General features: G+C 44.8%; 1 protein-coding gene across 6 annotated transcripts in view; it reads left to right on the forward strand.

Annotated features, from left to right (window-relative positions):
* The window catches only part of RELB (RELB proto-oncogene, NF-kB subunit), an 851,517-nt gene that overhangs the window by 680,777 nt on the left and 158,127 nt on the right, over positions 1-12,613 (forward strand). For all 6 annotated transcript variants that reach the window (XM_086938449.1, XM_086938452.1, XM_086938450.1 and 3 more), the window contains one exon: positions 5,792-5,860. In XM_086938449.1, coding sequence (XP_086794575.1) covers positions 5,792-5,860 — 69 coding nt within the window. The remainder of the gene's footprint in view (positions 1-5,791; positions 5,861-12,613) is intronic.

A 12,613-nucleotide genomic window follows, 5' to 3' on the forward strand; every position in this document is an offset into this window, starting at 1 on the left:
GATTGCTTTAGCTCTCCTGTTTCAGAACTCCATCACCTCTGGACCGTGGCAGCTCTGGCCCCCCCGGCTACACTAAATGCTTCAGCAGGTCCTAAGCAACTCCAGTTTCCCTTCCTTGGCTTATGTTGTCCTCATTTTGTTGTATTCTATGTCCCCAGTTTAGTTTGGACTGCACTGTATTTTATCCGTTTATATGTCACCCGCTGGTGAGACTCATCAGCACTGATCCGCCCTGTCTAGGGGTATTGACCCATGACTTTATGTGATCTCTGTGAACTACTCGCCTGTTTTTCTTTTTCTTTTTCTTTTAAGAACTGCACATTATGCTGTTGGCTATCACTTTTCTATTTTCTTCCTTTCTGGTGTATGAGCACTGCTCTGACCGTATGTTTTAAAAATGTGCAAAAATGTTAATGAAAAGATTTAAACAAAAATAAAACATCACTGATCGGACAGCTGTCTGCCTTGACACCAAATTGAGAAGCAAATAGTAGGTTGTGTTGCTCAGTGTGATTTGGAGCTGCAGTACTACTGATTAATCCAGAATTTTGACAGGAAAGATGAGGTGGAAGATGGACGAATAGTTTGTGGCACTGCCAAGGTCCATGTTCGACCTTGTTAATAGAAGTGTTTGTTTTTCCGCAGTATTACAGAGAGGCATGTCGAATTGCAAGTGTGCACGATATCAAGAGAAGGGGAGCAGACACTGAAATAGAAGAATTTGATGATGTGAGGGGTGTATGTCACTTGAGGGCTCTGACACATGTCAGTGTTCCCTTTGGGTGGGTATCCCGAATGCATATGTGGGGGAGTAATGTGAGTTAGAGAGGTATTACTTATGGTTTCTGTTTCAGAGGTGAAGAAATATTCAATTTTTTTTTTTTTTTTTAATTTTTGAAAACCTTTATTGTGCACAAAATCAGTACAAATACGGGCCTACAACCGTCCGGCCGGCCACGAACTCTCATGAAGCACTAGTGCATGCAATACGGTGACAAGGTAATGCAGCTGAGCAGCAGGTGCAATGTGAAATACAGATCAGGAAACGCCGCAGTACCTAGGCGCAGGAGCAATGCAGGTTAATTTTAAACTTTTTTACGCGACTATTGAGATCAGGTCATAATACTCCAAACATAAGCTATTAAAAGATAAAGAACGAGGTCCATGTAGGTGGGACTTGACGAGTAACAACAGCACCAAACAGTTCGAATCACAACATGCAAGTCCCGACCAGAGGAGGGTCACAAATTAGTCATACCACCAGGAAACTGTCTCAACTACCCCTAAACTTTGTGCCGCCACCCATCCCCCAATATGCCTGACACGGACCAAAGAAAAAGGAAAAATCATAAAAGAACAAAGAAAGGCACCATAGAAAAAAACCTCGAACCAAAAAGTAACCCCCCACCCTACACACTTGCAGAGGCTATGGCCTGCCCCCCCCCCCCCTAGCAGAGTGTCTGTCGCCCCAAAAACCCGAAATATAGCAAGAGAAGAGAAAGGAGGAAGAAGAGAAAGCAAAGGGGAAAGTGAAAATAAAAATAATCCTGTGATATAGGGAGTAGGAACAGTAATCCATCCCTGGACTCCCACAAGAGTGAAACCGGGAGGAGGACCAATCATATATGCATGCGGACTCCGCCGGCCTAATAAGCATTTCCCGCCCCAACAACAATATCAAGCAAAGCAACAACAGTAGATCAAACAGGGAGAGTCAATGAACAGTCCATAAAAATCAGGCCTAAGTCAAGGTCCACCTTGCCTCCACCCATCCGCCCGGCTATTAAACCAAAGAAAGTCTCCTAGCCCTGGCCCGTTCTGGGACTCGGCCTCTCACCCCTCCTACGTGGTAGTCCAGTGCGGTCCAGGTAGACGATAGGAAATGGCCGCCCTAAGGAGGGGGGCGGTGCGTAGACAAAGAAGGAATGGCGTCCGCTCCTAGGAAACGATTTTCCCTCGGTATCAGTCCCCTCTGGCGTGTTCAAGCCACAAAAGTCACAAAGCAAAGCAATCCAAGTTTGTGACAAGAATGCAGATAAAAAAACAGGAGGGCAATCCGCCGGTAGCCGATTCCTCCGCGTCTCAGACAGTTGCACACTGTTGAGCTCGGAGCGAGGGGGAAACTCTGTAGCGACGACTGAGCTGTGAAGTGGCAACAATCCGTTACCCTCCACAGGTGCGGCAACTGTAGCATCCACTGTATCCCTTCGAGGAAATGTCGTGGCAGCAGGCTGTAATAGCTCCCGTCCGGAGCTTTGTGGGAGACAATTCCCCTGCTCCTGGCTGAAAGCTTGGGCGCAAGCATCGAGCCGTACCCCCAACGCGGTATAGGTGCTCTTCATCACTGATTTCAACTCACCCAGGGCTGCCAGCACATCTCCAAGGGTGAAGTCAGGCTGTAGTGTCCCCGTTCCCGCACGCCCATGGGGGGAGCGTGCTCCGGCCCCCTCAGGATTGATGTGCTCGCTGTGTCGTGGGGAGGCTGCGTAGATTTCCACACCATGGCGAGCCACCGTCATCGCCATCTTGTCTTCTCCCCAACGAGATGCTGTGGGGTGGGGAACGGGGGAAGTCGCGGGGCGCGATATTGCAGCCGGATCAGTCCCCGGGCTTGCGGCAGTCCGCCCGATCTGGGGTAGAGCTTGTGGGTCAGTAGCAAAGTGATGAGGCAAGCAGTGCCCGGTGGGGGTAACAGTCAGCGGCCAGAGGGACGAGGAGAGCGGAGCAAAAACATGGCGGCCGGGAACAAAGGACTCGCCAGGCAGACACCTCTTCCCCCCGTCACCGCACCGCCCGAAGCGTACATAGCGTTCACAGGTGGCAGGTAGCGCTAAGGCCGCGCTCCTGCAAGGAAGCGCCGTCCAGTCGCGCCACCCCCGCAGCGGATCGGCAGTGCAGTGAACGTGGGGTCTGGGCGCGCTGCAGTGCAAGCTGGATCCTGGGCCGGGGCAAATCGGTCCGTAGCTGACGATTCCGGGCGAATGGAGAGGTCGGCGGAACACCGGTGACAGCAGCTCCGTTTCCCACACCTTTTAGGACAGAAACTGGTGAGCGGAGCAATCAGGATTATGGTGCGGGATTCCGGGGCCGGCGGAGCCGAAGGCTGCGCGTCCGATCAGGTCGCCATCTTGGCTCCTCCCCGAAATATTCAATTTTGATTGCCTGTTCAATTGAGGGTTGAATAATTGGGGGTGTTATGTTTGCAGAACTGAAACGTTTTTGACTCAAACTTTGCTTTTGTTCTCACTATCAGTGATGATTTTAGAATGATATTCTGAGTTGGCTTGGCCTTTAGAATGATTGGGCAGAGTTTGTGATTCTGAGCTCAAGAAGGTCTTCAAGAGAACAAGATGATGGCCAATCATTTTCTAGCTTTTTGATTGTGCATATAGATGAATTCCAGGCACTGGAGAACCATGGTGTATTGTGTTGTGTCTCTTGCTTTGGACTTGGGTTTCATATTTTCGATATAGAAGGGTTGCATGGGTATCAGTAAATTGTCTTTGTGTGGAGTTAGGTGTTTCTAGAATGGTGTCATTATCGGGGTCATATAAGTGAAAGGCGGGAAAGTTATGTTGGTGGGATTTCACTTTAATATGTTTTAAAGGAACTGGATCTAACTGGTGGGTTTTTAGATTGTCCTTTGTGATAAGACTTGAGCAATGTATGGTGGGGCATCAAAAGGGAGAAGGAATGAGCATGCAAGGGTTAAGGTATTCGAAATATAAGGTTGACACGTGTATGCACCCCAGATGTGTGAGTTAGAGTGATGCTATCAAATTTAGCAGGAAGTCTCCAATGGTCTTTGTGTTTTGAGCTTTATGGAGCTCGAAGCCAGCTATGTAGGTATTGTTAGTGATTGAGAAGGATGTTAAAGCAGTAAAGTCAGAGAAGCCTTCTATGCATCTGTTGTAATGACCGGAGGAATAATATGTAGGTTGTGTTGTGATAGGGAAAGAGGGGAGGGAGAGACTTGTTTGGATACATCTGAAGCTGCATGATCTGTGTGATTGGCTACAATGAGTTTGTGGGTGATTTGCAAGGCCGCCACCAATTTTATGCGGTTGAGAAATTTGTGGATTTTGTAAACATTTGGGTTCAGATCTTCAGGGTTATTAGTCAAGTCACAATATTAAAGCGTATGTTGGGTTTGTTTTGGGAGGGAGAGTTGTCAGCTTAGTATTTGTGGGTGGAATTTGTGTTGGTGATCATAAGGGAGAGATGTAGATCTGTTTGGGTGCCTTGTTTAACATTCTGTTGGGATGCATATATGGTTTGTGGATTTGTGTCTGCAGTTGTGTTTGAATATCTGATGGGCTTGTAGGATTGGGTCAGGGAATGTTTAAGTGGGTGGTGATGCACATGGTATTGTCATTTGGAATGCTAGAGTATTGCATTGTGTTTGAATTAGGTAATTATGATTGACAGGAGAGGCTACTGCTGATTGGTTAGTGTGTAGCCATATTAGCAATTAGCACTTCAGCCATGTTGAATTTTGTGATGTGGGGGCTTTATCTTGCTTCATTTAACTATATTTATTAGGAACCAAATAATAGCTTCAAGTTCACAAAAATGCAATATTGACGGAGAAGTGCATTGGCACAATTTGCTGAGATGCTGACTATGTAAGAGAGGATGTATACTTCTAGATGGTGAGTGGAGGCCTGGCACAACTCCTTGTGATTGTACGCAATTAGATGCAGCCCCTGGATAGTTGGAACTGCTGCAGTCTCCTTGGTTTTAGTGCTGCAGGCATTTTGGGGTTAGACATGGCCAGGAGGCAAGTAAGGGTGCAGGAATGAGCAATCAACCGCAGGTCACCTCCCAGATGGTGAAGGGGTAGCCTGACAGCAGGTCCAAATAAATTGATGTAATTGATTCAATGAAGTCCTTCAGTTTAAAGCTAGAAATGCAATGATGAGAGATGCAGCAACGATCAGTCAGGTTCTACTCGTCCTACCAGATGGTGAGCAATTATCCTCTATCTCACAGACTTCCGTTCTAGAAGAAAGATATTAAAGTGTGGATTTCAATTATGAATGGCATATGAATTGAACCCTCAAGATGCATCACAGATTAAGAAAAAACGTTCCTATATCCAAAGTGTGTAATGTGTAAACACATTCACATGACAGATACTCGTACAAATAAGTGCAGACAATAAAGTGACAATGAAAAAAAATCAACACAAGTCATAAATTATATACCTAAATCTTGATGTCATTTTAAGCATATAAATCCAACAGAGCTATTTGGTTTTGTTATTCTTGCCAAGTGTTCTTTCTGACTGCCAAAAAAGGAAACATTTGAAATCCATGTACCCAGGACAACTTTATACAACTTCGTTTTCAACATCCTTAGATTAAACTCTTAATGCAGTCTATTTGTATTGACCTTCCACTTTATGAAGATTGCAGGAGGTCAGTGAATGAAATCACTGCCCTCAAAAGCTTAATTATACATACTATTCTGGATTATGATTCGTGCATGGTATTCCTGGGGGATGATTTTGAAGCTCATCAGATATATCTATCCTAAACATCCAGACGGCTAGGGGGTTGGTGTAAACCATCTGGTCTTATGTTAAACTAAATATTTGTCCAGATATCACTTATTTAAAGGCTTATGTAGAAGTACAGTGAAAAGTGAAAACAATCCAGTGTTAATACCATTGCCTGTAAATGGTTTTCCATTGTCACAAGAAGCTAAAAGGTTATTGTAGAAGATTGACCCCAAAGTCATCTACGTGCCCAGCTTTGCACATGCTATATTTATTTTTTTTGTTCTGTAGATGCCTATGGAGTGAATTTGAAGAGGAAGCGAGGTTTTCCTGACGTCATTGGAGAACTTTCCAGCTCTGGTAAGCTCATCTGCTTATTCCCCCCTTGCCTCTCATCTTCAGGGGTGGTGTGTATGAGGACTAGATGCTTATTTGCTTTCAGTCTGAAGTATAAGCCCTCATTGCAATAGCCCTAAATGCCTCTGATCTGAACAATTATGTACGGAGATTCCCAGATAGATAACTGGCAGCTAGAATTATTATTATCGTCTGGAATCTCCACATGTAAGTCCTGCAAAAAGAAGTCAAATGCCTCACATTGAAAGTAACTGTACTGAATTTGATTTATCTGTTAGAATTCTGCATGAAGTGCTGATTGCCTAAGTGATTTCTAAAAAGGTAATACTCGGGTATCATATAATTTTTCGATTTGCTCGTTCATCCGCCTGTTGGCTCTTTTGCATGACATTCATATGTGCAGTATCTCTGGTGTATTCATTGCTTTGATTTTTCAGAATTCTTTTCAAGAATGAAGACTGCCCCCTCAGCAATGCAGCCCAATACTGGGTACACCATGCAGTGTGATTTAGCACCATGAAACGCTTCATGTTCAAACTGTCAATCAAATAAGCAAATTACATCACCATATCTTATCACATCCTTCACTTATACTGAGATGATAGAATTGCGTATTACTAGCTATGCCAATCTCTTGTACAGGAATCCCTAATGAAATAATGGTTTTAAGCAACCATTTTTGGTGTGTCAAAGAAAAGTATTACCCGTGTTTTTAGTGCTTCCTCCACCCTCTTTATTCATGAGGGTCCTCTAAATCTGCAACTCAATATATTGGGGTTGTATGGAGGAGGTGGTAGGTAACCATTGAACAAGAGAAGGGAGAGTCAGGGGAGAGGTTTAGAGAATAGGAGTAGCAGTTATTGACTTAGCAGTGACACCAACTTGCCAATCACAGTATAGAACTAGTAAAGTCATATTACATACACATTTTTAAAATATTTGGGTAAGAAACAAGAGTGGTAAAACACTGATCTGATGTTACTTCTGTTTTTCTTATTTGGTCAGGCCAGGGTGCATTTTTTAAATATCAGAAGCACATATAAATCACAGAATATATAATTACTGGCTGGTTTAAGAGGAGGTCAACAGAGATCCAGTGTCTGCAAATGAAGTTAGGTTAAAAACGTTAAATACCCAGGAGCTCTTGTAAATATGGCTTCTTATTCCAGTCCTGTATTATATTTGTTCCGCCCCCACTCACCTGTAACACAGGTACTGCAGGAACAAAGAGTGTCCCGTTCCTATCCCAGTACACTATCCACTCATGTCCAATAATTGAAGAGGCACAAGTAGAAGAGCGCACCGGGAGAAGGTGGGTAAACAAGGGAAAAGAGAAAGGAGATATGGATGGCCGATTCTATGTTCCCCTCGCTGGATAATGCTGGGACCCAGGGTAGGCACTGGAAGCTTAGGAAAGGAGAAAATAAGAGAATTATTAACATAAAAAATTGAAAAGTAAAATCTTTACACAGCACCAGACATGTAGGCACTATAGCAGTGTTATTCATGTGGCTTACCCGTTCATAGGCAGAGTACTGTCCCAGGGAGCAGACAAAAAACCACACAAATTTCAGTTCCAAAAGTGTAGATTCTAGAAAGGTCTTCTTTAAGCCCACAACCTTTTTTATGTTGTATACCCACTCATCCTAGTCTTCTAGTGGGGAAAAATCCACAAGTGGCAATAAACCTGCACCTCTTTACCCCAGAAACAAGCATTTACAATGCAATAGATCTTGCAATGACATTGTTTTGAGCTATTGGCATTGAAAATGTTATTGTTCCCCCCCCCCCCCCCCCCCCCTTCGTGAAGCATTAATCAAGTAATGGCGTTGTAAATGACAATGCCTTTTACCCCCTTTTGACCCCGCATACAGACTTACATAGAAACCACAATACAAACGGGCACACATGCATGTACACACTGAGAAACACATGCCCCCATGAGACAGACACACTAATACATAGAGGCACACGGGTGCACCGAAGCACATGTTCACACACGCAGGCACACTGAGTCACAGGCCCACTGAAGCTTTGGGTCTGAATGTCCCCGTTTAAACCTGGCTGAAGCCTGACATTCTTTTTGACTGCCATTTGATCTTGTACAATACGGTCAAAGATGAAATAAAGGTACAACGAAATATTAGGCAAAGACAACGTACTGGCACCCCCTTTGTACTTTTGGATGTAAACTCCATGTTCTCAAGACTTCAAATCATAACACTCTGGTGGGGAGCACAATCCTGATCACCACTTACTGCAACCAAAAGTCACTGAGCTCCAGAAAGAGTAATTCAAGGGGTGTGAGGATAAGGAAGGGGGCCAAAATATTTTAGGGGTCTGGCGAAGCAGGGATTTCTGAGACCCAATTAGGGAACACATTAGTCATTTAAATCAAGAACACGAGTGTCTTAACAGCCTTGAGCTGCTCACATTTATTCTTTTAGATAGTGTCCTTCCTTCATGGAGTAACTATACTGTACTTTTATGTGCTTATAGAGGAAAGGATATATGTAATTGATAATAAGGGATAGGAAAGAGCGAGGGGGAGAAAGAGAGAGAAAGAGGAAGGGAGTGAGAGAGAGAGAGAAAGAGGGAGAGTGTGAGAGACAAAGGGAGAGAGAGAAATAGTGAGTGAGTGAGGGAGAGAGAGAAATACTGAGGCATAGAGAGAAAGAAGGAACAAGAAAGAAAGAGAGAGAAAAAAAGAAGCAACAGGGAAGAAAGAAGGAAGATGAGACCAAAGAAGGAATGATAAGAGGGAGAAGAAACAAAAAAACTGAAAAAAAGAAAAAAGAAAGACCACAAGAGAGTGGGATGTATGATGTTACAACGCGTACTTTTAGCACGCATACCATTACCACGGATTTTTTACAACGCAGGTCATTTTACAACGGATACCTTTACAACGCAATACACTACAACGCAGATACTATTACAACGCATACCATTACAACGTAAGTATAGGTAAGTATATAATATTAATATATATTTTAAATAATTATTTTTGTAATATTTAATTTAATTATTCATTATTTAATTACTAAATAATTATATTAATGAAATTAAGTTTAATTTTATTATTTGTAAATATATATTAAAAATACCCCTGAACCCCAAAACCCAAACCCAGCCCTAAAACCTAAAAATACCCCTGTACCCCAAAACCCAAACTCAGCCCTGAAACCTAAAAATACCCCTGTACCCCAAAACCCAAACCCAGCCCTAAAACCTAAAAATACCCCTTTACCCCAAAACCCAAACCCAGCCCTAAAACCTAAAAATACCCCTTTACCCCAAAACCCAAACCCAGCCCTAAACCCTAAAAATACCCCTGTACCCCAAATCCCAAACCCAGCCCTAAAACCTAAAAATACCCCTGTACCCCAAAACCCAAACCCAGCCCTAAAACCTAAAAATACCCCTTTATCCCAAAACCCAAACCCAACCCTAAAACCTAAAAATACCCCTGTACCCCAAAACCCAAACCCAGCCCTAAAACCTAAAAATACCCCTGTACCCCAAAACCCAAACTCAGCCCTAAAACCTAAAAATACCCCTGTACCCCAAAACCAGCCCTAAAACCTAAAAATACCCCTGTACCCCAAAACCCAAACCCAGCCCTAAAACCTAAAAATACCCCTGTACCCCAAAACCCAAACACAGCCCTAAAACCTAAAAATACCCCTGAACCCCATAACAAAATACCACTAATAAATGTTTTTAAAAAAAGATAAACTTACCTATAATTATACTTACGTTGTAATGGTATGCGTTGTAATTGTATCTGCGTTGTAGTGTATTGCGTTGTAAAGGTATCCGTTGTAAAATGACCTGCGTTGTAAAAAATCTGTGGTAATGGTATGCGTTGTAAAAAATCCGTGGTAACAGTTACATACCAAGAGAGTGACATAGAGAAAATACAAGAGGGGTATTTGTAGGCTAGAGCGAGAGAAAGAGTGTGAGAGAATCAAGTCAAGAGAATAAAAAAAAAGCTCCAAGTAGAGTGCAGTGTAGTGAAGCAACAGAGGAAAAACAGTGAAAAGTACAAAAGAAAATAAGAACTAGAGTGTAAGGGAGTGTTTGAAAGACCATGAGGCACTGCAGAAGAATGAACGCACATAAGTTCTAGACATTCCGATAGTCAGAGACAGGGTATAAGAGAAAGAACGTCAGAGTGAGGGGAGGGGGTTGGAGGCAAGAGGGAGATAATATTAGCAGAGAACATGCGAAGAAGGGTAAAAGAGAAAAAAGTAGTAGTGGATACAGTGCATAACTTATGCACCAGGGAGAGAGCTGGACTGCTGCCCCACCTCGTCCACATGTAACATCACATGATGTTCAATGGGTTTCAGGCCTCGGAGGGGTCTACCTAAACCGCCTGCCTCCAGTCTGACCTCGGGAAGTACTTCCTGTCTCACCTTCACTACCTAGCGTTCACCGGCAGCACAAGAGACATAGCCGGTGAAAGCTAGATAATGAAGGTGTGAGAGTACGCGAGGGAGTGAGATAACTTATCATACCGAAAAATTAAGTGTCATGAAAAGACTGAGATATAATATAAGTGAGAATATGAACAAGAGAGAGTGAGTATGCTAGGTAAAGCAAGAAGAGGGGGGCCCAAGAGAAAAGAAGATAAGAATGGAGGAGTGCCCAAAAGAACATGAGTGAGTGAGAGTGCAGGAAACAAATGGGGAGAGCATGAGGAAAGAAAATAAGAAAGGAAGAATATAGGGTATCGAAAGGGGTTCGGAGCAAGAGCAGGTGAGAGCGCGTGACTAGGGAGAGGCAAGAGTGGAGAGCGAACTAGGATGGGGAGGAAACTAGGACGGGGAAGAATGGAGAGGCGAAAGAGGGACGAAGAGCGCGCGAGGGCATTCAAGAGGAGATTAACACAGCAAATGAAAGAAAGGGAGAGGGGTTCTAAAGAGCAGGGAGAAAAATACTCCCTCTTGGCACCTCTCACCCTTCCCTCTCAATGTGACCTCCTCCTCTCACCACTCACTGGACGGTCCACGCGGGAAGGGCTGTGCTATTATCGTCCAAAGCCGCTTAGTCCTTTCTCCAGACACTCACAGGTCACCGAAGATGGCTCGGGTGCTGCCATGTGCAGAACAGAGAGGGGGTGCTGGTGCCTGGAGCGCTCACTCCCAGGACCACCCGCGTGGTTCATGATCCCCCGCACGTCTCGCTCAGCACGGTTTAAGTGTGAAGGGGTCTGTGTCAGGAGAGAACAAGACGGTCCCCCCTCCGGTCCGTCCACATGTAAATATCACATGTTAGATGGATTTCAAGACTCTGACTCATTGCCGTTTAGCATCTACCTAAACTGCCTGCCTCTAGTCTGACCTCAAGAAGTGCTTCCTGTCTCAGGACTTGGACCCCAGAACACACACCAGCGTCATTGGTACGATGTGACCTATGGAGCCCTCAGATGGTACAGCCCTAGAGCCAGAGTGTTTTAAATGGACCAGCCCGGTACTGTACCTGTATGTCTTCATTTTGAGAGGGAGAGAACCTGCACTTGTCAGCAGAGGTACAATACTTTCACTTGTAGGGTACTGTCACTTCTCAGAAGAAAGCGAGCCCAAGTACAACAAAGCCAACATACCTCCACCTTGCCCTGGAACAGTACAGATTTGTTATCACCTCACTGAATCCCACAGGAAGGTTTGCTAATCGTGTTCTATGTCCATTCATGCTTTGGCCTCTCTGCGGAGACTGCAGACACAACTGTTGTTTGAGTTAGTGCCGCCCACAGACAGCTTATAGGTGGAAACGCTTTCTGCTTTGATTGCGAAATAAAATGACCGCATGCATGCATCCGGGATTACTGTGTACACACATATGAAAGACATAAGCTCTCGCGAGGACGTGCCTTAGCCCAACATCCCCTAGGTTTGCCTGCTCGCCCTGGGCATCTTGCCTAGCCTCAGGTGTTTCGCAGGCCCCCTCTCATGCAGTAGCCCCTCCGACCCTTACGCTCCAACAGGTCTCTTAATGAGCTGTGGGGTGCAGAAGGTCTCCTCCCACCGGCGAGTCTTCGACAGTTCTTCTGCCCAGCTCTGTGTATGTCTCACGCCTCCTTTCCAGCTTTGGAGATCACGGAAATTGCCCCTAATTCTGGTCCTCCTTCCGGGTATGTACCTGTGTACATCGGGTCTCTGCGTCTTCGGCCCTGCCTTGTGTATGTCCTGACCATCAGTCCCCCTGCGTCTTCTCACAGCAGCCCCTGGCCAGCTTTGGATGTAAATGACACCTCTCTCCCATTCACAGCTTGGCTGCTGAGCCTCGCCTCTGTACCTGCGCCAGACTTTGCTTTCCAGGCAGCAGCCAGCAGCTGCTAGAGACCCCCAACTGCGTAGGATGGCGCTATGGAACCGGGCCAAGCACACATTTAATATCAAATACTGCACTAGGTCGAGGAGGTGTCAGTGCGGAGGCGAGCCTTAGTGGGCAGGTTCAGATAAGGAAAATGCAGGTCACGACAACTCTATTATTTACACAGCAGTGTGTTTATTTTAGCGTTGCGCTTTCACTTTAAGTGAAAGTGAGCGTGCGATGCAAACACAAGTTACAGTTAAAACAAGCATTGATCTCTTGTCTTTATGGGGCCATGTGTTTCTATTTAGAAACACATTGCCCCATAAAGATAAGAAAGTGCTTTGCGACAGCAGCAAAGCAGGCGAGCCAGTCCGGCTCGCAGGTGAAAGGGCGTGAACCAAAAACCCTAATGCACAATGAAGTAAATAGGAT

This window comes from Lissotriton vulgaris, chromosome 9, assembly GCF_964263255.1.
Source record: "Lissotriton vulgaris chromosome 9, aLisVul1.2, whole genome shotgun sequence".
Classification (NCBI taxonomy): Eukaryota; Metazoa; Chordata; class Amphibia; order Caudata; family Salamandridae; genus Lissotriton; species Lissotriton vulgaris.